The sequence below is a fragment of the Oreochromis aureus genome, linkage group 11 (genome assembly GCF_013358895.1).
Source record: "Oreochromis aureus strain Israel breed Guangdong linkage group 11, ZZ_aureus, whole genome shotgun sequence".
NCBI classification, from domain to species: domain Eukaryota; kingdom Metazoa; phylum Chordata; class Actinopteri; order Cichliformes; family Cichlidae; genus Oreochromis; species Oreochromis aureus.
The window spans coordinates 10,039,496-10,063,500 of NC_052952.1; the positions used below are offsets into that span (position 1 = coordinate 10,039,496).

The 24,005-nt window shown below is 38.6% G+C and overlaps 2 protein-coding genes across 9 annotated transcripts in view; one reads left to right on the top strand and one right to left on the bottom strand.

The window, feature by feature from the left end:
- The first annotated feature begins 475 nt into the window (after positions 1–475).
- Positions 476–10,017, top strand: entpd3 (ectonucleoside triphosphate diphosphohydrolase 3). Its single transcript, XM_031742667.2, has 10 exons — positions 476–638; positions 2,961–3,098; positions 3,701–3,818; positions 4,038–4,197; positions 5,714–5,873; positions 5,987–6,214; positions 6,884–7,147; positions 7,236–7,346; positions 8,293–8,421; positions 9,182–10,017. The coding sequence occupies exons 2-10, from the start codon at positions 2,964–2,966 to the stop codon at positions 9,368–9,370; spliced, it is 1,494 nt and encodes a 497-aa protein (XP_031598527.1). The 5' UTR covers positions 476–638; positions 2,961–2,963; the 3' UTR covers positions 9,371–10,017.
- Positions 10,018–11,395: 1,378 nt separating this feature from the next.
- Positions 11,396–24,005, bottom strand: part of LOC116322626 (RNA-binding motif, single-stranded-interacting protein 3) — a 163,549-nt gene continuing 150,939 nt past the window's right edge. For 6 of the 8 annotated variants that reach the window (XM_039619971.1, XM_039619970.1, XM_039619969.1 and 3 more), the window contains 6 exons: positions 23,711–23,807; positions 21,993–22,043; positions 14,834–14,950; positions 14,517–14,603; positions 14,025–14,149; positions 11,396–13,231 (listed from right to left, as the gene is read on the bottom strand). In XM_039619971.1, the coding sequence (XP_039475905.1) occupies positions 13,228–13,231; positions 14,025–14,149; positions 14,517–14,603; positions 14,834–14,950; positions 21,993–22,043; positions 23,711–23,807 (481 nt within the window). In that variant the 3' untranslated portion in view covers positions 11,396–13,227. Of the gene's footprint in view, positions 13,232–14,020; positions 14,150–14,516; positions 14,604–14,833; positions 14,951–21,992; positions 22,044–23,710; positions 23,808–24,005 lie in introns of those variants that run through there. The other 2 variants (XM_039619973.1, XM_031742741.2) reach the window with 1 other exon arrangement.

Here is a 24,005-nt window from a genome sequence, read left to right on the forward strand (position 1 = left end):
CATCAGTACTGTGTCAGAGAAATTAATGACTCATGTTTCTCACACACATGAATCAGAGTTTTGTCTGTGAGAACTTTGGCATCAAATGCAGCTATCAACAAATCCTTGACTGTTGATACAGCACTTACGCATTTGCTTTTCATAGCCTCCATTGTCCCATAATTTACTCCTATTAAGCAACACCTGAATGTATAATAAGTTCCCAAACACATCCTCAGCCACACTGCAGTCTCTCTTATTGATCACATCAATAAGGATCCCAGCTCCAGCCCCCTCACAAATCATACATCATACTCACAAATACTTGTATCTGTTTTTAATCACCGGACGCAGGCAATGAGCAAGAAGCAGCTGTGCTTCGTAGGCTGGCTGCTTTGTTGCACTGGTGCGTTGGGAGTGGCAAAAACTGGAGTCCTGCATACATTGCTCCTCCCTGCACTGTGACTTATGTTGGGGTACACCACTCCTGTTCTTGTGGGCCAGTCACTCTTGAGAGCACTCAGAGCACCTTCTCTCTCTCTCTCTGTTTCTCTCTCTCTTGATTTGCTGCAACCACATTTCCTGCTTTAGATCAACATCCCTTCTTTAGAACCATCTCTCTCTTTTCTCAACGAGACTCTAAAAATCAGCTCTAGAAGGTAAGAAACAAAACATTTCCTCACATGCATTTATTTTTTTTAACCTTTGAACACAACAGGTATTTAGACATGATCAAAGGGTTAATCAACACTGGCAAGTTAGTTTTACTGTGCCGCTGTGCTGCATGACTCTGAATACGTTAGAGTGTGGCGAGACACATTTGCTTCTATCCGCTCCTCACCACCTTAAGAACCTGTCCTTACAAGCAGGGGAGATAGCTCAAGTTATTTGACTCCCAGCGACACATGGCTGATTTTTTACTGAGTGGGTGTTAACAGAGTCGATATGACTTGTTGATTCACCTGGCTGAATTTCATGTAAACTGCAGAACCAGTAATATCACATTGTGTATTCTATAGATATTGTGTAGTTTTGCAACTGCTAACTCAAAATCCTATAGGAGCCATGTATTTCTACTCAGGTGATAGTAAAAAATAATAATAATAATAATGAAAGTAATTGCACATTTAAGCTTTAGAAAAGGGAAAACTATTGACATAAAAAAATAAAATAGGTGCAAGTCAAGTGCAATGAATGTATTCAGTAAGTCTTTGTATTACAAGCCCAAAAGGCGGTTCATTTACAATAACAAACTATAAGTAACTGTGGTGTTTGCCTAATCTTGTTGTTTCTCCACTGTGTGACACTTTACATCCAGCAAATCTGAGATGCACTGCAGTGTAAATATGCAATATGTCAAACTTATTAATGCTACTAAAAACCACAAATAACAACTGTGCATGTAAAAAAAAAAAAAAAGTTGACAAAGCAGTGGGAAAGAACTGAAACCAAAATTTACTTTACAAAGAGGAAGTGTTTGTCTCAGTGGTACTAAAATCACCCACAACCTTAAATACAGTTTAGTTTTTAAGCCAGGCTCATTGCAATGGTAGCCCGTAAAGCCAGAGATGAGTGAGCTCACATTACCAATGGCTCAAAAGACACATCGTTTCTTAACTGCAAATTAATAGTATTATTTACTTATACGCATCATTACTTTATAGAATTATTTGTTTTATGTTCCATCCTCACACACACAGTCACTCATGCCTCCTTATGTTTGTTTTCATTGTGAGCTGCTTGGAGTGTAAGAACTTGTACTGTCTTTGTCTTGGCAGGTTGATTGGATATAATTTCCTGTAGTTACAGAAGCATACTTTGTAGTGAATGCAACATAGACACAGCAAAAACAGATAGGTTGCTATTTCTCTTCATGTGCTGGCTGACACTTTGCTTGCATCTCTTTGTTTTGGAAACAGCTCCGGGAAATGTTAAGCACACAGTTACAAAGAAGAGACACTCAAAAGTGAAAGCCCAGAAAGTGTATTGCACACATGGCTCCGAAACGTCAAGCACCTTGCGGGCAACATGTATCAGAAACATTAGACTCGCTTGTTGCCATGTCAGCCAGTCGTGATCGCACCTTGTCGAGCACCTTTAGTCTGCTTGTTTCTACAGAAGTTGCTGTGGTAACTTTAGAGTTATGTAGATGAACAAACATTGGTGTTGTCATTGTTGTTATTGCTTATAGCAGAGGAGTCAGGCAGACAATTTTATTCCTGGATTTATGAAGCTTAAATGGACAATAAACAGGAGAGACACAGAACTAGGGTTCCGCCTAAGTGGTTGTCAGTCTGGTGAGGACAGTTTTGACAAGGCTGAGGCAGGATTACCTAACGGCTGTATACTGACAAATAGCTGCAATAACAGTGATGCAATTACATGTGAACATAACATGAGCAGAATAGTGTGGTGTGGCAGTTTCAGCAAATTTAAATAACATGATTATAACTGATTATTGGTTGAATAACAAACATTACTCATATCCACTGGCATATTCATCTGTTAGTGAATTTCATGAATAAAAGGATGTTTTTGAATTTAATGAGTCCTTGCAAAGTGATGAATATATGTTTTCATATATTGCACAATGTTTATGGGAGTAGCTTTAAAGGTTTAAATTGTGTGTAGCCTATGTATGCGCACATGGGAAAAAAAGCTGCATTTCATGTTGCATGCTTGTGTGTGATGTATAATCGTAGCCAAAAAACAAAAAAAACTAAACACGACAAACAGAAATGTATTTATTTTTTGCATTTTAGTGCTTTCTCCCTAAAAGATTTCTTCTGACTGAACAACCTCCCTCTGATTTGGATTTGGTTAAGCATCCGTTTGGCTTGCGAGCGCTTACTCATCTGTAGCAGTCCAGGTCACTGTTACGACTCATGACTTTTTTAAACATCTGCACATCTTCACCTTGAGAGCTAAGATGCTTTTAGTGAGAACCACACATCTTCTTTAACCCTATTTCTTGCCAACAGGAAATGGCTTCCAAACACAAAATGGGCTACAAGTGTCGGACAGCAGGAGTGATGGTGCTCCTCTTGACCAGCATTGCTGCCCTCATTGCCGTTGCTGTCATCCAGGACACTTGGAGGTTTTTAGAATACAGCAAAGAGGTGAGCATCAGCGCAATACTCCAGGATGCAAATATAAATATGCATGCTGTTATAAAGACATAACACACAAAAACTGCACTGAAGTCAGGATCAGAGACGGGGGATTCCTCATCAGTCTGCTTGGCGATGAGTGGCGGTTCTGATGAAACACATTTACCTTTGCGTGTACTGTTAATGGCATTCAAAACAAACAGGCATGTTGGCCGTAGTGCTATTTCCCCTACTCCTTTTAATTAGAACCGAAAGCTTTTTCAAACAAGGGCTAAAAAAAAGAGGAAAAAAAAACTCGTTGTGATGAGTTTCAGATGCTGTTCTGCGTGTTTGTCAGTTCTCTTTTTGTGTATGTGTGTATGCTTTTTCAACAGGAGTGTGTCAGTGGTTTTTCACTTCTCTAATTTTAGGCTTTCTTTTTTGCTAAGGATACCATTACCCCACTATATCTTCATAAAGAAAATAGGCTTTTACTGCTATTATGCAACATCTTTCACACAGAGGCCTGATGAAAGTCACGGTGGCTACTCCGTGCTTAATAGACAGCAACCTGCTAGACTGATTGGAAAACGCTTGTGCAATAACATTTTTTTCTTCCTTCTTCCTGTCAGTACGGCATAGTGATAGACGCTGGCTCATCTCGTTCCAATGTGTACCTGTACGAATGGCCAGGAGCGAAGGAGAACGAAACAGGAATAGTGACTGAGACATTAAACTGTAAAGTTGATGGTGAGTCACATATAAGAAAGAGAGGAAATTACATTTTGACTAAACTTGACGAAACTGAAAATGCGTGTGTGTGTGTGTTTGTGTGGGGTGGGGGGTAAATTCTTGCTGGTAAATTCTTTTTAGGCTTTTGCAAACAGAAGAAACAACATAAAGAGTGTGTTTTAAATTGGAGACATTCTACACACACGCAAGAATTTTAGCTTGGATTTGTGTCCTCAGGTAATGCCATCTCTGACATGAAGGTTAACCCCGGGAGCGATGATAAGACAATGGCAGGATTTAAGAAATGCATGGACATCGTCACTAAAACCATTCCTCCAACAAAACACAACAGTACGCGCCTGTTTCTCGGCGCTACAGCTGGAATGAGACTACTACAGTAAGAAGCTTTTGATTACTTATATTATTATTAAAGTGTCAAAAGTGTTTTTTTAATTAATTAATTTTAGGATTTTCTTGACCTTTCATGCACTGAAGAGTGAGCTGATGACTAAAGAACTGCAAGACATAATAAAAATAAAGACATTCTTAAAAAGCATAATATTTAGATCTATGACTTTATGTGTGTGTAGTGTGAATTTTTAATGGGTATATTGTATGATTTTTAAAGATGAGAATATCAAGACAGAGATGCAGAAATGTTCTTAAAGTGATGTATTTAATACTTTCAAATATGTGCTGTGGATTGAACCAACTTCATTGGTGCTGAATTATGAATGCCGATTTTGCTGTGCAAGCATTCAAGAGACAAAAAGGGATGTCTGCTTCACAGTACAGCTTTGTGTCTTATATTTCCCCCCTTTTGCCTGATGGATAATCCCCCTCCCTCTGGATGCCTGGGGAAGCCCCAGCAATAAAAATACATCCAGACTAAAGGGCAGGACAAAACTTAGGAATTTCGATCACATGTGTCCAACTCTGGGCCTGGGATCAAATATGGCTTTTCATACTTTCCAGCCCAAGGAAAGATGATGACAAAGGCAGACCTTCTACGTAGAAGTAGGGGACAGAGTATATTGTTGTTAAAGTATAACAAACATACAAAAAAAGGTTGATTAGTTTGCATGAAACGATTTACAGTCATGTGAAAAAGGACATCCTCTTTAGCATAATTTAAAAAACAAAACATCTGGTCCAGATTCTAACATTATTTAAATAGATGAACACACCTCGTTGCTTCCAGGCACTGCGGATCAAATGCATCTGATTAACTGCTCATCAGCAAGTGTGAGCACATCTATAAAAGAAGATGTTTTGGCAGTTTATTGGTTTAGAGCATTTACTTGTCTTGAAGCTTTGTGCTAATCATTTGATTCAGGTGTGTTGACCCAGGGTGTTATCTAAAAGCAGGAAAGACATCTTATTATAAAATCCATAATTGTACAGTGAGAACGATTATTCACGAGTGGAAAACTATTAAGACAGTTGCCAATCTTCTCAGGGGTGGACTTTCCAGCAAATCCACCCCAAACTCAGACCGTGCAATGCTCAGAGAAACAGCAGAAAGACCAAAACAAAACAAACAAATATAAATAAAACCCACACATAAAACAGAGTTAATGACAGAAACATTTAAAAAAGGTTGAAGAAGCTTGGCTTGTTTGAAAGGTTTCCAGGAGAAAGCCTCTGCTCCAAAATATGTGCACATGTAAACGTTTTTAAAGTGACATACTGATCTCATTTTAAAAAACAGAGCCAAGCCTTCTAGGCTACCATCATGACTTCTGCTTTAGATGAATTGAAAATAAAAATAATAGCAAATAATAGCATCTAAAACAGCAAATACGTCTATTTGGCAAAATCTTTACCTGCTTCTTTCATGATAGTGATTCCATTTTTTAACGTTTGTTTCTAGTGTGATGTCTAATACTTCTGTTTTCTGCTGTGCTGTTAAGAATGAAAGATGAACAGAGGGCCAATAAAGTCCTGGCAAAACTCAGACAATACCTGAGTTCCCTCCCCTTCATGTTTCAAAATGCTTCAGTCATCACTGGGCAGGAAGAAGGGCTTTATGGCTGGATCACTGTCAACTACCTAATGGGAAACTTGGTAGAGGTATGACACAGCCTTCATCTGTCTGATCGATTGCCCAAAAAACAAGATAATTGCAGCTTCGTAAATCTGCTATTATGTGTTTCATCGTTTATTAATCTTCATTATATTTGCAGAAAAACGTATGGAATGCATACGTACGGCCACAGGGAGCAAAGACTGTGGGCTCCATGGATCTTGGTGGAGCATCAACACAGATTGCCTTTGCGGTCCAGGATGATCTCAAGGGACAAGACTACCTGCGTGTCAAACTGTATGGTTACCCTTACAATGTCTACACACACAGTTTCCTCTGCTATGGCAAAAATGAAGCTGGGAAGTTGGTTCTGCAGAAATTAGTCCAGGTGAATGACTTTTTCCTCTGTTTCTTTTGCAAGTATGCACAGAAAAAAAAAAATTGTCTTTCACTGGACTCTCATATTCCCAAGGTACTACAAGAGTGGTGGTTCTTTCCTTAGATTGTTATGCGTTACTGTGTTATCGTTTAAGTGCAGTGGGAACGTCTGGCTCTTTGCACGCATGTGCACTGCGAAATCCATTAATGGCCAATTTGTGGACTGATTAGTGAACGTTGCTGTCCCTGAGCTGCTAACAGCCAAAGGATCCAGGGATGCATTATGTCATTAAGAATATTGATCGAACCGTGATTGTCGTCAAACTAGTCTGGGAGAAATGCATCATTTCTGGTAATTCATAGCTTCATTCTTGAAACTAATAGTAATTCTACAAGAAATATGCTGAATGTGCATCAGAGTGATGGTATGACAGCTTAACCTCATAGTTTCTGTTTACATCAGACTTTGTATGCGGTGTTGTATAATTTAAAGAAATAAGCCCTACAGAGTGGAGATAATGTGCCTGTAAAGGCATAACAAATATCCATCCATTCATTTTCTTCCTCTTATCCAGTTCAGGGTTGGGGTCTTTTTCTGTCCTATTTATTTATAGATTTTGCATTCTTCTTAACAAATCATCATCTTTTGACGTATATTTTTTGAATTTTTATTTTCCAGCAATCATCTAACCCCAAAAACATAGCAAACCCCTGCTATCCTAAAGGTTTTAATACTACCAAAAAAGCATCATCAATTTTTGAGTCACAGTGTACAAAGAAACCGCAAAACTACGACCCCAATCAAGAGTTGACCTTCTTTGGTGGTGGCGACTCAGACGGCTGTGGGAAAGTAGTGAAATCCATATTTGATTTCAAGAACTGCTCCTCGTCTCAGTGTTCCTTCAACGGGGTGGAGCAGCCACCAGTCACCGGAGATTTCCTGGTAACACGCAGTGCAAATATAACACATGAAAGCAAATAGATCACGATGCAAAACAACCTAGTGTGTGTGTTTCTGCTGGTCCTACCAGGCATATGCTGGATTCTTCTGGACTGCCTTGGCTCTGCAGTTGAATGGCACATCAGACATTAATCACTTCAACACCTCGGTTAGGAACTTCTGCCACAAAAACTGGGCAACGGTAAGTTTTCATACAGATAGAAAATCAAGAAATTAAGGTGAGGAAGAACAGAAATCATGTACAATGCCTGTGCGCCCACATCTTCTTCTTATTGCTCGTGTCCCCACATTTTTTACTAGTAATATACACAGACTGGACACTCTGTTAGGTACACCTTTCTAGTGTGGCTAGAAAGGTGTACCACCTTCCACCTTCAAAACTGTGGCTTTTAAAGGAGGATCAGTTGGTACTAAGGGGCCCGAAATATGCCAAGAAAATATCCTCAACACCACGTTGAACCATTAATACAAAGCAGCAGGTTTTTTGCACCAAAGTGTGGCCCTATCATCTGAATGTCACAGCAGAAATCCAGGGTCATTAGACCACTTTTATCTTGTCCTTTAGTGAGCCTGTGCTTTTGTATACCCTGGTTGTCTGGCATCCAGCAACCATGCCACAAGTGGTTATTTTAGTTACTGTTCCCTTTCCTCTAAGCAGTCTGGCCATTCTCAGATGACCTCTGAAATCAACAAGGTATTTTTCCCCAGAGAAATACCACTCACTGAATATTTTCTCTTTTTCCAGAGTATTCTCTGTAAACCCTCGAGATGGTTGTGCAGAGAAACTCCCGGTAGATGTGCAGTTTCTAAAAACCTCAGAGCACCCTTTCTCACCACCAACACCATGTTTGAAATCATCTCCCTGACCCTCTATTTTGTTGCTCAGTTTGAACTTCAATGCACCGAGTAGCTGCCATGTGACCAATTAGGTATTTGTGCTGACTAGTTGAAGAGGTATACTTAATAAAGTGGACCGTGACAAAGGCAATGTCAGGCCAAGAAAGTGATTTAGAGAGAGACATGCTTGTGCTTACCACAGCTGTAGAGTGCAGCTGTGCAAAAGTAACGAAGTTACTTCTGTCATTACAAGCACAGGTTAAACGGATCTTTGTTTCACCTTCTTTCAGCTGAACACACAAGAGAACGTCAAATTCATCGAGACCCACTGTTACGCAGGTCACTACGTCTTTACTTTGCTGGCAGATGGATACAAATTCGACACCGACACCTGGAAAAACATTAACTTTCAACAACAGGTTGGTTAAACAGCAGCAAATAAGACACAAATAACTCTTTATTTGTAAGTTTCACTGCTGCCTTCTATGAAGCTAGTACATTACAATCCTCCCATTGTTCAAAGTTTATGGATGGCTTGTGTTCTTATTCTTCTTGAAATATAACTGTAAGATGTACTAATTTGGTGAGAGTTGTTTTGGAAAGCTGTTGACAGCTCATACATGTACAAATACAGGAAGCCATTTAACTGCCTTTGGCATTTATGTGTGAATGAGGCCACCCACTTGAAACTGTTGTTAATGTTGTAGGAATAGTCTGCAATAAAAAACCTAAAGAGCGGAAGGCATGCCATCAATTTGTCACAAAGAAACTCCCTCAGCAGAAGGGGATTCCTGGTCTTTGACACTCGGTATATTATCATGATTCATAAAGGACGAACGATTACAACCAGTGTTTCCACACTGCAAAGAGCGCTCGGCCTTTTGCACTCAAGACAAGACTTTTTCTTAACAGCTGGCAATTCTCCCAATTTCCAACAATAGCGTTAGTGTGCAGTTTGGGATGTCTGGTGCTTGATAGGTTCTTACAAGACTTGGAGTTACGAGACAGTCTGTTCTTTTTCTTCGGGTGCCATGACTCATCTTTTGCCCTACAGCTGTAATTATACAACTTCATGATTTTCATTTCGCTGACATGCAAGTTGATGTACTGGTGTTGGAAGCATGTGGTTTTAATAAATGTAAAACATTCAAATTATATGTTTTCTTTCTTTTCCTGTAGGTAAAGAAAACTAATATAGGCTGGAGTTTGGGCTACATGCTGAGTATGTCCAACATGATTCCTTCTGAAGTGAAGAAAATCCCTCCGATGTCAAACCCCGTCTTTGCCGGCCTCATCTTCCTGTTTTCGGCGCTAACAATTATGACTGTTGTCTTAGTTTTCATCATCATCATTCGCACCTGCTACTGAGAGCGTAGGTTACACAGGGAATCATCGGCTATTGAAAGGCCTGGGAACTGCTGTAATTCTGCAAGAGGTTCGGAGAATCCTACAGTTGCATGTGCCAAGATGCCTGGACTGGACGTTAACAATCAAATGTGTTATTATTCAGGTTGAGACATGAACTAGCTTTTAGTTAAAAACAAAACAAAACTGAAGAGCCTCAAAATCAATGCAGTACGTTGTGCTGCCATCTTTGGGGATTTTAGCTTCAGATAAATTATGTAAAAGCAGCTTTAAAAAGTATTAGACCACTCTTCATTCTCTACCTCAGGGAATCTTACAAAAATTAATGTACTTTTTTAATTTAGTTGACTGTGCTCAACAAAATAGTGACAGTGTTTGTCTAAATAGCACAAAAATATAAGAGCATCCATCAGTCTCCATGTGCTTTTTATTGTTGTGCATTCCCAAAATGAGTTGAGTGCCCGCTTTAGACCAGAGCATGAGTTACTGTTTTTTTCCCTGCATTTTACATGTTATAGCACTGAAAATGGTAGCAAATGGTTGTACTGTAGCTTCAATGTATTGTTTTATATTGCCAAACCTTAAGCGCACAACGATAGCTTTATTGAATTAACATTTCTCTAATAAATGATGCCATTGTCTCATTATTATTTTCATATCAGTTTAAAGGTTTATTTACATACAACCTACTTAACTAATTTTGGTCATCACAGAAAGTCATTCAGTGCTACAGCAGTTCTACGTGCTTCTCTTGTTTTAACTAAATGCATCATAGTCGTATATTGCTGCAGTGAGTTATAAAAGGCTTGCATTCTGAGCAAAGTATTGTTGGATAGTCGTACACAAGTGGTTCATTCAGTTGTATAAATGGAGCAGTTTGGGAAAAAAAAATTAAGCCCTGTTAGCAATGACTCCATTAGTGGTGTAGCACATGGATGGATGGACTTTGTTTTTACATCCTGCTGATCCAGCTGGTAGATGAAACTGGCAACTGTTACAAAGTAATATTTTGGTACTTTCCTCGTTATTTATTATTTCTTTATAAAGAAAAAATGATGAATAAAAATAAAGATTTCATGACAGTAATTTATTCACAGGGACAGCAAGTATGATGTATGACTAAACTGCATGAATAAAACTGTCTCTTGACATTTTGTTGTCATTGCACTGGAGAAAATGATGCATGATTCTAATTTGATGCAGACTGCTTGCACTGTTTCTGCTTTGGCAATAATGAGCTCTCTTGTCAGTACTGTATGTAATAAACTTCTCAACTAACTGCATCTTTTGGGGCTGTAGCTTCATAATCTTGCTTGTTGAAACTAAACGCTTAAGCTTTTTTAATCCTTTACAGCAGTTAAAACCAATTTGCGTGTGTGAACTTACCTTGGTCACTTACTAAAATTGCACGCGTGTGCACACCAACGGACTTTCAGTCCTTTCCTTCCACAGAAAACAATAGCGCACTCCAGTGGTAGTGTGTTGTTCCTGCAGAATATCCAGGACGAGTACGGATTTGATTTCGTTTTTGTTATTTTTTTATTGAAAGTTTCGTCTAAAAAGAAAAAAAAACAAAGAAACAAACAAAAAGACACATCTGAAGCTACAGGAATACCCACTGGTTCTACAGACACTCTCAAAATCACAATTTTAAAGACATGGGAGGCATGTGACCAAGCAAATAAAAAAATAGCTAAGTTACTTCTGTTGCATCTTCTTGTACACACCTGTACAAAAAAAAGATCTTATAAATATTACTTTTGTTTTTGAGTTCTCTACTCTCTTTCACTCCCTACCCCTGTTTATTTTAGAGGTTTCTATCCATTTGATTTTGGTTAAACCAATTTTGTTTTCCCCTATGACAATTCGTTTCCTGTGTCTCTCCTTAGCTTCCTTTCATTGGTGGAAAGTCAAGGTGTGTAGGTCTTCGAGGGCGTGACCTCAGAGCCAGTGCGAGCCAGTTAAAGTTCATCTTAATATTTCTTCTGTTCTCAACCGATATTCTCTAGGCACAATAATGCGCGTTTGTGTTTCTTTCATCTTTATTCTGGCTTAAAATGATCAATTACAGTCATTCTGGAGGTGCAAATATTCCATGGAGACCCAACATAAGACAACCTCAATCCCCAATACTGAAAAGTGTTTAGCAGCTCACACATAATCATCAAAAAGAGAAAAAAAAAACAAAAAGTAAAGGCAACAAAAGTAATTCTCCTCATTTTTTAGGAGAATATATATAAGCTGAAATCATTTCGTTCAACAGGAATGCCCTTTCCTCTCACAGAGATCATCGACCTGCTCACATTTTCAGTGGCTTGTGTTTGGCAAGAACCAGACAAAACAGTGAGTTGGACTTAGATTATGCAAAACAATTAAATCTGTTGTATTTTGGGAAGCATTCATCGTGAGCTGTGCCGTCTCGGCGTTGGTATGTAAGGTCAGTCGATGAGGCCTCGGCAGGATGTCGTTGGGTGTCTAATAAAAAGCAGCTTTTTCACCAGGATTCCACAGGGTTTTAGATGCGGTGGTAGTTTGATCACATGATGCACAAAACATCTCGTCCGATTGAGGCAAATGTGCTAAAGGACCAACTGCATGCTCTCATTCACTGATCATTTCACACAGCAACAGCTTGACAAAAACCAAAAAGCAGATTCAAAGTGGAAAAAATTAAGTAAAAGCAACAGGAAGATCTCTTTACAACCTAGTTTCTTCATCTTTGGTATAAAATATGCCACCCGCGGGCTGTATTTTTGTTCAACAGTTAAGAAAGACTCAAGAAACTGTCAACAGTTTTACTAAAACTATTGCTTTTTGCACATTTAAAAATCCTAGCTTTTTTTCTCTGCTTTTTCTCAAAGTCAGAAATGTTCCTTTTTCTTTTTGCAATGAGACAAGCAAGCAGGCAAAGGAAAAACTTTTAAAAGCACCGCAATAAAAAAAATAAAAATACAAAAAAAAGTGGTGGAGAAACTGAATTTCTTTCCCATGATTGAACTAAACTGCATTTCCAGGAAGCGGTGAGCTGACCGTTCCCACAAGTTGTAAAAGGATTTTTTTCCCTAGTCAACCAACATCACCTGCACTGTACCACATAATTTAAAATCACCTTCATACAAATACAACCTTTTTTTTGTCTTATACAGATAGCTTTGTAGATTTCATTTCTGAGGCTCTCATAAACTCAAAGAACCCTTTAAAAAAAATCATTCAACAACTCAGTCCTTTTTTTTTTAAATAATTCAACACTTGGAAACTTTTTTTTCCCAAAGTTTGAGAAAATTAAGGCAATAAAGATTTACGAAAACACTGATATTCTAGAAAACTACTCAAATAATAAAAAGAATGAAAATAATGTAGCTTAATATCAAAGGAAGACAGCCCGTTTTTGTTCAAGACTTGGCTTCCTTCTATTTTTAATAAAAAAGTCTGAAAATCTACCTGCACATTCAAATGTTCATTTTTTTTTCTGTACAGTTGGTTGACTTTAGATTTCTCTTTATGTCCCCTTATCTGTTTTTTTTTTTTCCTTTGGAGGCAAAGTCCAGTCTCATGGTGAAAAATGAAAACTCAAAGTTGGAGACTGCCATTGATTTCGTTGTCTTTGAGTCTAGCAAACCATCATTTGCTTTTTCTTCTGTCTTTTTCTTAGTTCAACCAGGTAAGAAAGATATTTTTTTTCATCGTTTTGTCTTTTATTTGGTGCCCGTGCACAGTGGAAGCATTCTCCCGTCAGTGATGTCCATGTCACCTCTGTTTTTGTTTTTTGTTTTGTCCCGTTTCATTTTGATACTCTGCGTCTCCAGCGCCTTCGTGCAGTCCTCCTAAAGGCAATGCAGCAATGATTCCTACCAATCCTGTTATCTAAAAGAGACAGAAAAGTCAGTGAGTGAGGACGTGACTGAGGGATCCGTGAACAATGTTACCGTTTTTGTTTTGTAAGTAGGCACAACAGTCTTTGTTCAATCACTATGTGTAAAGGAAACTACCCGTTGGTTATCTAGGAGGCAGAAAAACAAGATAAACACCAGGATAAAGATAAAAAGCCAGAAGGAGAATTTTGCAAACAAAGGTTGCCATGCATCTGTGACCAAAACAGAAAAAACGCGGCATAGTGTGGAAATTGTACTGCAGTCCTTTATAGCTGTGCAGACAAACAACATGCTTTACAGTCGTTGCTACACGGACTTAGGAAACAGAGCTTTAGTGCATTTCAAAACTGTAATAAGACAGTTTCTTTCCTAAATTAAACGCTCTTCTGTCTGGGATCTTTATCACGTGTACATTCAACAAATCAGATCTAAAATGTCAGTGCGCTTTAATGCTTTAATGTTCATGCTGTGCATTTTTGTGCAGAGCATGAACAGGCTTAACTCCACGTAAAGAGCAGTATGAACAAAAGCAGCTGTTACAGCAAACAAAGCCTATTTCAGTACCTTTAAGAGTATCTAACCATCATCAGCAGACATACTTTCAATAATTTGAACTCTGAATCTTTTGAGAATAATTTTAGCTGTAACAAAAAAACTCAGTTCAAGCTGTGTTGTAGGTAAATGATGCTGTTCATTTTTGCAGATACAGTTAATGTACCAGTTAGGATGCACCAGCTGTACAAGACAATGTGAAAAAATTACAGACTCGCAATCATCACACTTACTTAGTCTGCTGGTAAGAGTAGGCTGTGGCGTGATCTCCTGTGTTCTCCACAGGTAAAGGCTGCTGCCCACTGGCGTCCTGTGAGGAGGGGGCAGCTGTCTGTGGAGAGGGGTCTGTCACCACACCCTGAACAGGGGGAAAAGTCAGATATTAAGGAACAAAACAAAGCCTTGAAACTTTGGGCAATTATATTAAAGTAGGGACTCCTTTATGGCGCATAGCAAAGGAATCCAAAAAGAAAAATTCAATTTTCATTTTTTTTTTTTAAAGGTGACAGGTTTATCTGGTGCAGTCAGTTTTCAGTCTGTGATTTTAACTTTATCTACTTGTAAAACAGCTCCTCTGATCTTTGGGGAGGGTTTCGGTGTAAATTATTTCTCTCACTGAATTATACAGATTGCCAAAGGCTAAGCAAGACTATATCACAAAATATATATGTTTAATCAGCAGTTTTCATTTCAAATGAAAGTTTGCAGTTTGTTTTTGTCCTTACGTCCACTGTGATGGCCGAGGCAGGCACTGCAGTGTACTGGGGAATGTAGGTTCCTTGCATAGGAGCAGCCGCTGCAGCAGGCATGTACTACAGATACAAGGGGACGAACACAGACTGTGTCATTTGTCTTATTGTCATTTCACATTTTAGACTGAAAACAGAAGCACTGAGGCAGTTTTCCTCTGCCCCTGCGCTTCTACTCTGAGAAAAACACTGAAACTGCAAGTGTACAATTATATTACACATATAACTCAAAGGATAAAACAAACACATGCACACACAGCACGATGAGCTGACTGGCTAAAGGGGAGACTTACAGTGCCTGTTGGGCCCAGAGACAGGTGGTTCATCTGCTGGGTTAGAGGAGCCATTACACTGGAGGGGTGAATAGACAAACTGGGCTCAATGGCAGCAGCTGGAGTGATCACAGCACCCTGGAGTAGAAAGGGAAGGATACAAATCCAGTCAGCTTATAGCTAATAACTGTTATTTGGAGTGAAAACCACTCAGTGATATTAAATTCAGATCCAGGAATCAATATATGATCAGATGGTGGAGAAGGGAAATTGAATCTGAAGAAATGTGGAGATTAAAAAGAAAAGAATAAGCTGAGTAAAGAGACAACGGCTTTAAGCTAAACCAAGCTAAAGCCAAAATTCAGACTAAGCTTTTATAAGTAAAAGAACAATTTGCAGGCAAACATAACTCAAAGAAAAGGGGGGGGAAATGATTCAGAACAACTTTGACATTTTGGTAAAAAAAAAAAAAAAAAAAAAAAAAAAAAAAAATCAGTGCTGAGACTTAAATGGCAAAATTGCTATCGCTAACATAGCTACCCTATAAAAAGCTACTGCAAAGAGGTGGTTTGTTAAGGATAGAGACAGCTTTTTTTGTTTGTTTTGCACATAGCTAAAGTATAAGAAAGTAATTTAAAAAAAAATCTATTTACAATGAAATTTCATTTGTTTATTTTTGGACCCAGCCATTTTTATCCTGTTGCTAAGCTAGCAGTGTTTGTATTAGCTTGTTTTTTTTCTGTATTTAAAAGACAGCATGCTTACAATATGCATCAATTTATTGTGTTTATTCTTTGGTTTTGCTAAAACTACTTATTCTACATTGAGATAAAATAGTCATGTAATTGAAATATATGATATCATATGCACATTAATATTATCCTTATTAAATATGTAGTTTTTTCCATTAACATTTAATACCTCATGCTGCAAACTTATTTTAAAATAAAAACAACCAAAGTATTCAGAACCTTTACAGAAACACGCATCTCATTTGCTTTAATTATGTATTTATAGCATTAAGAAAACATCTATAAACTACTGTATAATCTACTCAAGGGTTCTGATCACTCATTAACAACCTATCACAGTAAAATAGCGTAGAGTGTACAATGTGTTTTAAAGCAATGACACATTGTAGTTTCTTAAGATGAAGTAAAAATATTGCAGCTAGAAGTAGTAGTTACACTTGATGACTGCAAATTGTGTGAGTTTGTACATGAGCAATACAACAAGTCAGCAGGCTTGGCAGCAAGGCTTGACAGAACCTGTTTGCGAATGGAGCAGAGACGCTTTTACAGTAAATCTCTTCAGTGTGAAGGGCTTTGAAGCAGTCTAACACCTTGATGCGCTGAGATCTACTTTTCCAGTACAGCTCTGCTACAGCTTCAACAGCTCTGTAAAGATTTAATAGGAGACTGTGTGCTCTGGTTATTTGTGATGGATGTTTAACTACACTTCCCATGAGCACAGACAGCATCAGTAGTTATGTATTGGTGCTGCTCTTGAGAGCAGTCAGCACCTCTACAGCTTCAAGTGGAGACAGGATGTTAGAAGAACACAAGTATTAAATTTAGGTATTTTAGGCACACGCCTGGCTGTATGGCAGACGACTTAACAGCTTTGAATCTGTAGGGTTTCTCTGGAAGGCTCGCAACAACAAAACCACACATAAGCACATGCAGTTCACACACTTTCAAGGAAAGTTCTAGATATTTGAAGTGCTCCCTTTGAATGCATATACAGTCTGTCAGAGTTGTTCACAGTTAAGAATCTGTAAGTTAAGATCCTTATGACTGCAGGCTTTACAGGAAAAAACATGCACGCGTGCACACACTGTGCAAACAAAGATTGTCAGAGCTGTTAACAAAGGTACAATGCTCTTCTTCCTGACTGCTGTCTTCATAGAGAGATCTGTTTGCAGAACACAGCAGCATGGTTATCAGAAATGCTCTGTAAACACTTTCCTCAGTATTACAAGTGAATGAGACGAAAGCCTACACACACACAGATGCATCAACAGATCTACCCTCAAACCTGCACAAAAGCTTTGGCTCATGCAGATAAATTTACCAGCCAGAATCGTATTAATACCTGAGCCTTTCAACCATCTAAATAATATGTTCTATCTTCTAATGAATTCTCATCCTCCTTTTCTCTTTCTTTCACTTCATCCAATCTCACAGCAGGTTTCCAGGCAGAAACAAAAAAATGAAACCCACAATGAGTAGCTGTCTGCTCTGATTTATAGCTCTACAAGTGATAAATTCTCCATCTCTGTATGGGTCTAAACCCGAGCACTATGTATTATTATGTAATGAGTGCAGTTGTATGTTATGGTGTGCGTGTTTTTAATGCATCAGACGATTTTCCTGGGGTATGCGATAAATGAGCCCACATGACAGTTATCGTTTCCCTGAGGACAGGACTAAAAAAACAACAAAAACCCCATACAGTATCTACTTCAACTTTGAACTTGCTCTCTCTTCCTCTCCCCTGTCATTTTCCCATTAAAGAAGAGAAGCAGACTGACTGCCGCAGGCAGTCTGAAGCGTCAAATACACAGTATTAGTGATAATGATACTCGTTTATTGAGAAAGTCCCTAAATGCTGTTTTTATGCGCTCCATGTGCGTGAGAATGCAAAGAGTTTTGAATTGGCATTATTTGTTCTTTCTAAGGTGGTGTGCTACGAAGTGCAGATGTTTCTATTATTCTATAAACTGATTTCCTGGGACCACACCCTCTTTATCACTGCTTTATCAACACACAAAGTACACGGGATTTTCGGCGTAAAACCAGACAACTACTCCTTGGTTCCCGGCTTTATACATGCACCCGCAGGCATGCATCTGTGACAGTTCTGCACACACGGGATCTCGCGGTTAGGAAACAAACAAAAAAAAAAAAAAGTGAGGTATAGAGCTCTATTTGCAAGCCCTGATATGTGTTGAACATTGTACACTGCCTTTGTCTCCTGCAGATCTGAAATCCCAGTTCTTTAGATGTCTCATTACAGCCCTCCTCAATAAGCAGCATTGATTGTGTGTGTGTGATTTTTTTTTATCTTTTTTGCGTGGTTTGGGTAATGCATTCATTTCCTGTAGGGGGATTTGTGAGTAATTATGCACAAAGACATCCTCTCACTAATTAAGATGTAAAGACAGGCAGTTCAAGTAATCTGGGCATCCCACCAAGGCGCAGAAATGCACAATCCTTAAGGCAGTGTGTGTACAGGTGTGTTTAATGTGTGTGTACATTAATCAGGCAGTGTGTAGCTACACTGGTGTCTGTCGGTAATCACAGTTGTGTGAGCCTCTACTGCTCCTTTTTTTTTTTTAAAAAAAAGCACATTTGGTTTTTATTTGAAATAAGGTCAACCTCATCAGTTATTTTACAAATGACCATTTACAAATGCAATTCTTAATGATAAATAATTTATTATTTTAAAGTAATATTAAAAAAACCCTACAAAACATGCAACTTAATGCAAGTTTATGATATAAAATTCAAAATCCCCCCCTAAAATCCACAATTTTTTAATTATGTTAGCACAGCTGAAAATGATTGTAATGATTACATAAGCAATAAATTTACTCCTGTGTCTGAAACATAAGGGTTCCTGGCTTTGATTACATTCAACATGACTAAAAACTAAAAAAAGAAGTAAATGCTATTGCACGAGGCAAACTGAACAATCTGAAATTTCTGTGTTTATTTCAGCATTGTGTAGTATTCTCCAGTGACAGTACAAACTGGTTCGTTTGAGAAAAAGATCGTTCATAGGTCCTCAACTGGTCACACCATTAAATGGTTCCTGTAAAACACCAGCCTGCAGGTGATTTTTAGATGCTGGCCTTCTAGGAAGAGTTGTCCAAACAGCCATAACTGTGATCGGTCAATAAAAGTCGAAAATAAAGGCGGGGGGGGGGAAAAACCCCCAACTCAATACACAAATATTGGTCAGACATAAGCAGTTTTCAGACATGAAATGATGCTAGAATAGTGTTTGACAGCATCTGCCAAGTGTGTTGGAGGAAATTTGATGGTTTGAGGCTTTGGTCGTGCTAAAGTGGGAGATTTGTACAGCATATAAAAGATCTTGAACAAGAGAAAGGAAGGCTTTCACTCTATTTTGTAGTGCTATACCCTGTGGATACAGCAGGACTGGAGTTCATTTCCAAAGCAGCTCCGACATTCATAGGAACTACTCAGAAAAAACAGTCAGCTGATGTTTTGCCTATAATGGAGTGGCCAGCGCAGTCACTGGCTCTTAACTACTGATCTGTTATGGGAACAGAACAACACCCAAAGTGCCAAAGGGCTGCAAGGCTGCAAAACTGAGAAAGTATACAGTACAAAATTGTTTCATCAATCAAAAATCATTTTATCTAATGTCATTAACGTCTATTCCTTTTCACTGCAAATCTGTTAGATTAAGTTTTCATGAATTAAAATATCCTGGTTGACCCCAAACCTATGAGCAATAGCGTATGTGCATTTTTAATCCCGAGCCATGAAAACAGCACACAGCATTGATGTTTGTTCTCTCGTTCTAACCTTTTAATTAGACTCATTAATTTCTTTAGCGACCGAGTGTCTCACATTCCAATTTTGGTGCCACAAGCGTTTAAAAATCTCAAAGTAGATGATGGACTGTTAACCAGAGGAGGTGTGCGCATGTTCATCTAGCTAAAAGTGTCAATGAGTGCATACCATTTATCAAAGTTACTAGTCATTAACTGCGGTACAGCAGTGAGGAAGCCTCTGCTACCATAGGAACAGACTTAAGCTGCTGTGTCTCTCAGTCTCCCTCCCTGATGCGGCTTTAATTTGTCAAGCTCTTCAGTATCCAGGAAATACAATAACTACCCTTCGTCTTTGTTGTCTAACAGGGAATTTGACTATACATAGACAAGGGTGGGGAACAGATGTGCACAGCCCAAACATGCTTTTCGTTTCTTTGTTCTCAATATATTCATTGTAATCCCTTCTTTCCTCTTTCCCTGCGCCTCCTTCTCGCCCCTGTCCTCCCTGTCAAATCCACTGTGTTTATTTATTTATTTTCTCTTTCTCCAAACCATCAATCTCTGCTCAAGCTCACCCTGTCTTTTCCCAAGTCTTAGGAAGTCATATCAAGCGGCCTGCCAAATAATTAGACGGGACATTTGTTTGAAAACACATTTACAGAAGGGTATTATCCCCGCTCAGAGACATAATTTTAATCAGACAAGACAACAGAATGTGTTTAAGATTTGCCAGACAGACATAAAGAGGAAGACAGAAGACAGGGAGAGGGAACAACAGAGGGGGAGCAACAAATTCTGAACACTAAAGGCTTTTGCCAACCACGGCGGATACGATTGCAGAAATTTGCACCGCCTTACGTACCTGCCCCGATAAACTCCTTCACCCCATGAATGACAGAACAAAATCATACAACCGTTTTTAGGACAGGTGTACAAATAAACCCCCTGAATGTAAGCACATTCCTCTCTTACAGGCTACTTTAACATTTCTCAGATACACTATATTGACGAAGGTACTGGGGCACCATTAGAGCTGCAGGAGCTGCTTAACCAAGGCATCCTCTTACAGCACCATGCTCGAATTCAGTGAGCTCTTAAGAATGAGCCAGCATTGACGGGACTGAAAACACCAGAATTAGAACATGAATACTTTTGTCCATATAGTGTATGATATAGAAATTTGAACTATTGTTGAACAAATGTTTAAGAGGAGATAGAAGTTAAGTTTTATCTGAAAGACTTCCAAGGTTACTGTAATATGAATCTCTTCTGCTTGTGATTTCATAATGCATCGGTCCTGCTACACTGAGAAGTAATCACCTTGTAAGCAGGACTAAACTAAGCTTAGACTATTCCACAATTTATATGATATAGCTTTCTAATTCCACTAATTCAATGCAGTACTTTGTCAGATGACAAGATGAAGGCACAGAGATTTTATACTTTATGCTACAATAGTCAGTGAATGTCAGAGAGACTGAGGTTTTGGACTGTGCTTAGAGCAAAGCCTGTGGAGGCTTAATAACATACAGCGGCTGTATATAGTCCCTGTATCAAAGGAAGGAAAAGCCCACAGTTTGTGTTAAGGTTATGTTTGTGTTTGCCAAAAGAAGAGAGAATTTGTAGGTAAGTGTTGGTTTATAGAGTATGTTGACTGTACACCTACACTCAGAGTCGATTCATGACTCTTCATGTAAATATACAGAATGTGTGGGTGTGTTTTAAAACGTTTTTGCGCGTCAATCAAAGCTATGTGCATGAGAGACAAAATGTGAGTGTACACGTGTTTGGATAGCCAAGGATGGAAAAGACCTCTAAATCCTTTAGACTGCCAAACACCAAGGGTTGGATTTTACATCACTGCATTATGCATCATATACACAAAGATGCACTGCTGCTTTTGATATGCAAATTTTATGCATCACTATATGAAACTGACCAGCAGTTACACGTGTATATTGACTTATAGATAAATAATGTGCTTTAAACTAGCCTTCTGGAAACCTGTTTTTTGTATATGCAGTTTCATTCAAAACCAGCAGGGAGCAACCTTTTATTACAGATTTTAAAGTGAGTTTCGCCGAGCTCTCTGAGGTCCTTTGAGAAGACTATTCACAGGCTGATTCAGCAGAGCGGGGCTGGGATTCAGGGTTACAGTTATTTTCCTTCTCTGACCTGGGTTTGGCTCTCAAGCACTTATTGGAAGAATTTCCTTTTATTACTTGGCTTTTCACAGTTTTCGTGATTCATACCAACTTGTCGGTGACCTGTTGTTATTACTAACATTTTCATTCCTGAATTATTAAATACTCATTTGATGAAGAAAAAGGCAGTGCACATTAAATACTGTTATAAAAGCATTTGCAGGCAGTCCTCGAGACCAATACAGCCTATGCTTTAAAAGCTTTTGTAGTTTTTCTCCAATAAATCCTGCCACTGACGTTCACATGAGTAATGAAGCTATTAAACACACACACAGAAAGTTTTAAGACAAAAAGAGTATGCCAGGGAGAAAAACTGACACATGCTGTACACTCAGAGATGACAGGTGTACATATATATGTATAAAGGAGTGCGTGAAAAGGAGAATAGAGAACAAGACTTCACAGAGCGAGGCTTAAAAACAAAGGAAATGCTGGTTTAAAAACTTACTGTAGGTTGCATAACATATTGTTGATGTGGCATCCAAGACGTACTCTGAACCTGAAGAAAGAGAAGGGAAGGGAAGGGAAGGAGAGGATGGACATGAGTAGGATGATGCAGAAGGGAGGTCAGGAAGAGATGAGACGAAAGGAAAGATCAAAAGCAAGATTGTTGTAAGTGGGTAAAGAATTGAGGAAGAGAGAACATGAAGAATGACAATTGGAAGACAGAATGACAGGAAGCGAGTGAAAATGAGAAAACCAAAGAAGAGAAGAAAGAAAATTAATCATTATCTCAAGCCTTTACAAGCCAATTTCAGAGCCTCAGTCCCAGCGGCAGCACGTCTTAAAGAATATTACAGCAGTAACTAAGGGTCCACTATACAGAAAGTTATGTCGTAATTATAAAAGGATATGAAGACCACAGAGAGCAAAACAGTCTAACAATTACTTCTTCACAGTGAGGGTTTCATCATCAAAGCTGAAGTTGGCCACGAATCATACTTTCATCTCGTTCTCCTTCTGACCGCTCAACTCAAACAAACTGAAGGCAGAAATGAGTCTCTGAGGGTCCCTTTGTCTCATGCATTACTGTTGTATGCATGCATGCTGTACCTGCATCTGTATGATCTCTTACCTACCTCTATCAATGATGAGTTAAAGCAATGTAAGGTAACGTTTTGTCTTTCCCTATAAAGCATGATGCTTTGAGTCACGAGTCTTTGAATTCGCCTTTCTTATAGAGCTCTAGAGCTCCATCTTGTTTTTGGGTATAGCAGCTGCACTGCCAGCCAGCTCTGACATAACTTGATATGGTTTGTGTGTGGAAGAGAAGGGCTGCGACACATGAGCGCTGAGAGATAAAAGCAGCATTTGTGCTCAAGAATGGGAGATGGATGGGAGGAGTTCTGCAACGTAAGCCTGCATTTTCTCATTGCTAGACAAAGAATTGCCTTGATTCTAAAGAGCTGATAACTTCATTTTGGGTTCATGTCTTTGGTTAAGTATGACAAAGTCCACCTGTACAGTCCAGGAATTATAGAGTCAGGAATGATTACGAACTCCTGTGGATGTTAACAATTTAAAGTCGACTAAAAGACATTTATAACTACTACAATTAAATTTCGGTCCAGGTTGGTTAGATGATTAAAAAACACTATTTGTTAGTGCAGCAATTCTTTTTTTAGACATAGACCATTGGCAGTCTTGTTGAATCTCATGTCTGGCCAGCTAGCTATTAAGATAGGAACCTTGTACTTTGTATTTTTAATAGTGACGTGGACATAACATAACAAAAGCAATGAATACTATGTGTAATTAGAAAAAATAAATCTGAACTTGTCAAACACTTAAGGACATTCCTTTTATTAATTACTGTCACATATTTATACACATTTACATTATATATATTTACATAAAAAGTAAATTAAAACAGATATTAGGAGGTGGTTAGTTTGGGACAGTACTCATTACTGTCACCAGTTACTGTTCTGTAAGTTTGTTTCTCAGGGCAGGTGGATCTTAACACTTTACTAATGATTGGGTAGCATTAGAAATTTATAGCCAGCAGCCTGTGTTGTTTAGATTTATTTAAATACAATTTTCAAGGAAATGCATCACTTCCTCCTGTATTTTGATTAGAGTGAAGATTTAAGATTGGGTGACCCCATTGGATTGTCTGGTTTTAAGTAGGCCACGGCACTCAAACCTCTGAGAGGTTAAACTCACCTGATATGTGGGGACAGGAGAGGCAGCAATGAAGGGTGTGATCGATGTCTGAGCAATCATCCGATTCGTGGAGATGCTGTATGGAGAAGAGTAGAACCTATGAAAGCACAAGAAATATACACTTTAATTTTGACTGTCCACATCATCTAACTTCTAATAATCACCTGGGAGGGAACCAAACTCATGTATTAACAATCCAGAGTTTTCTCTGCAGTTTTAGCTCACCCTACATAACCACATGTAATGGTGAAAATGAGGCTTTTGTCTCGGTTTGTTTTGAACTACCCAGTACACT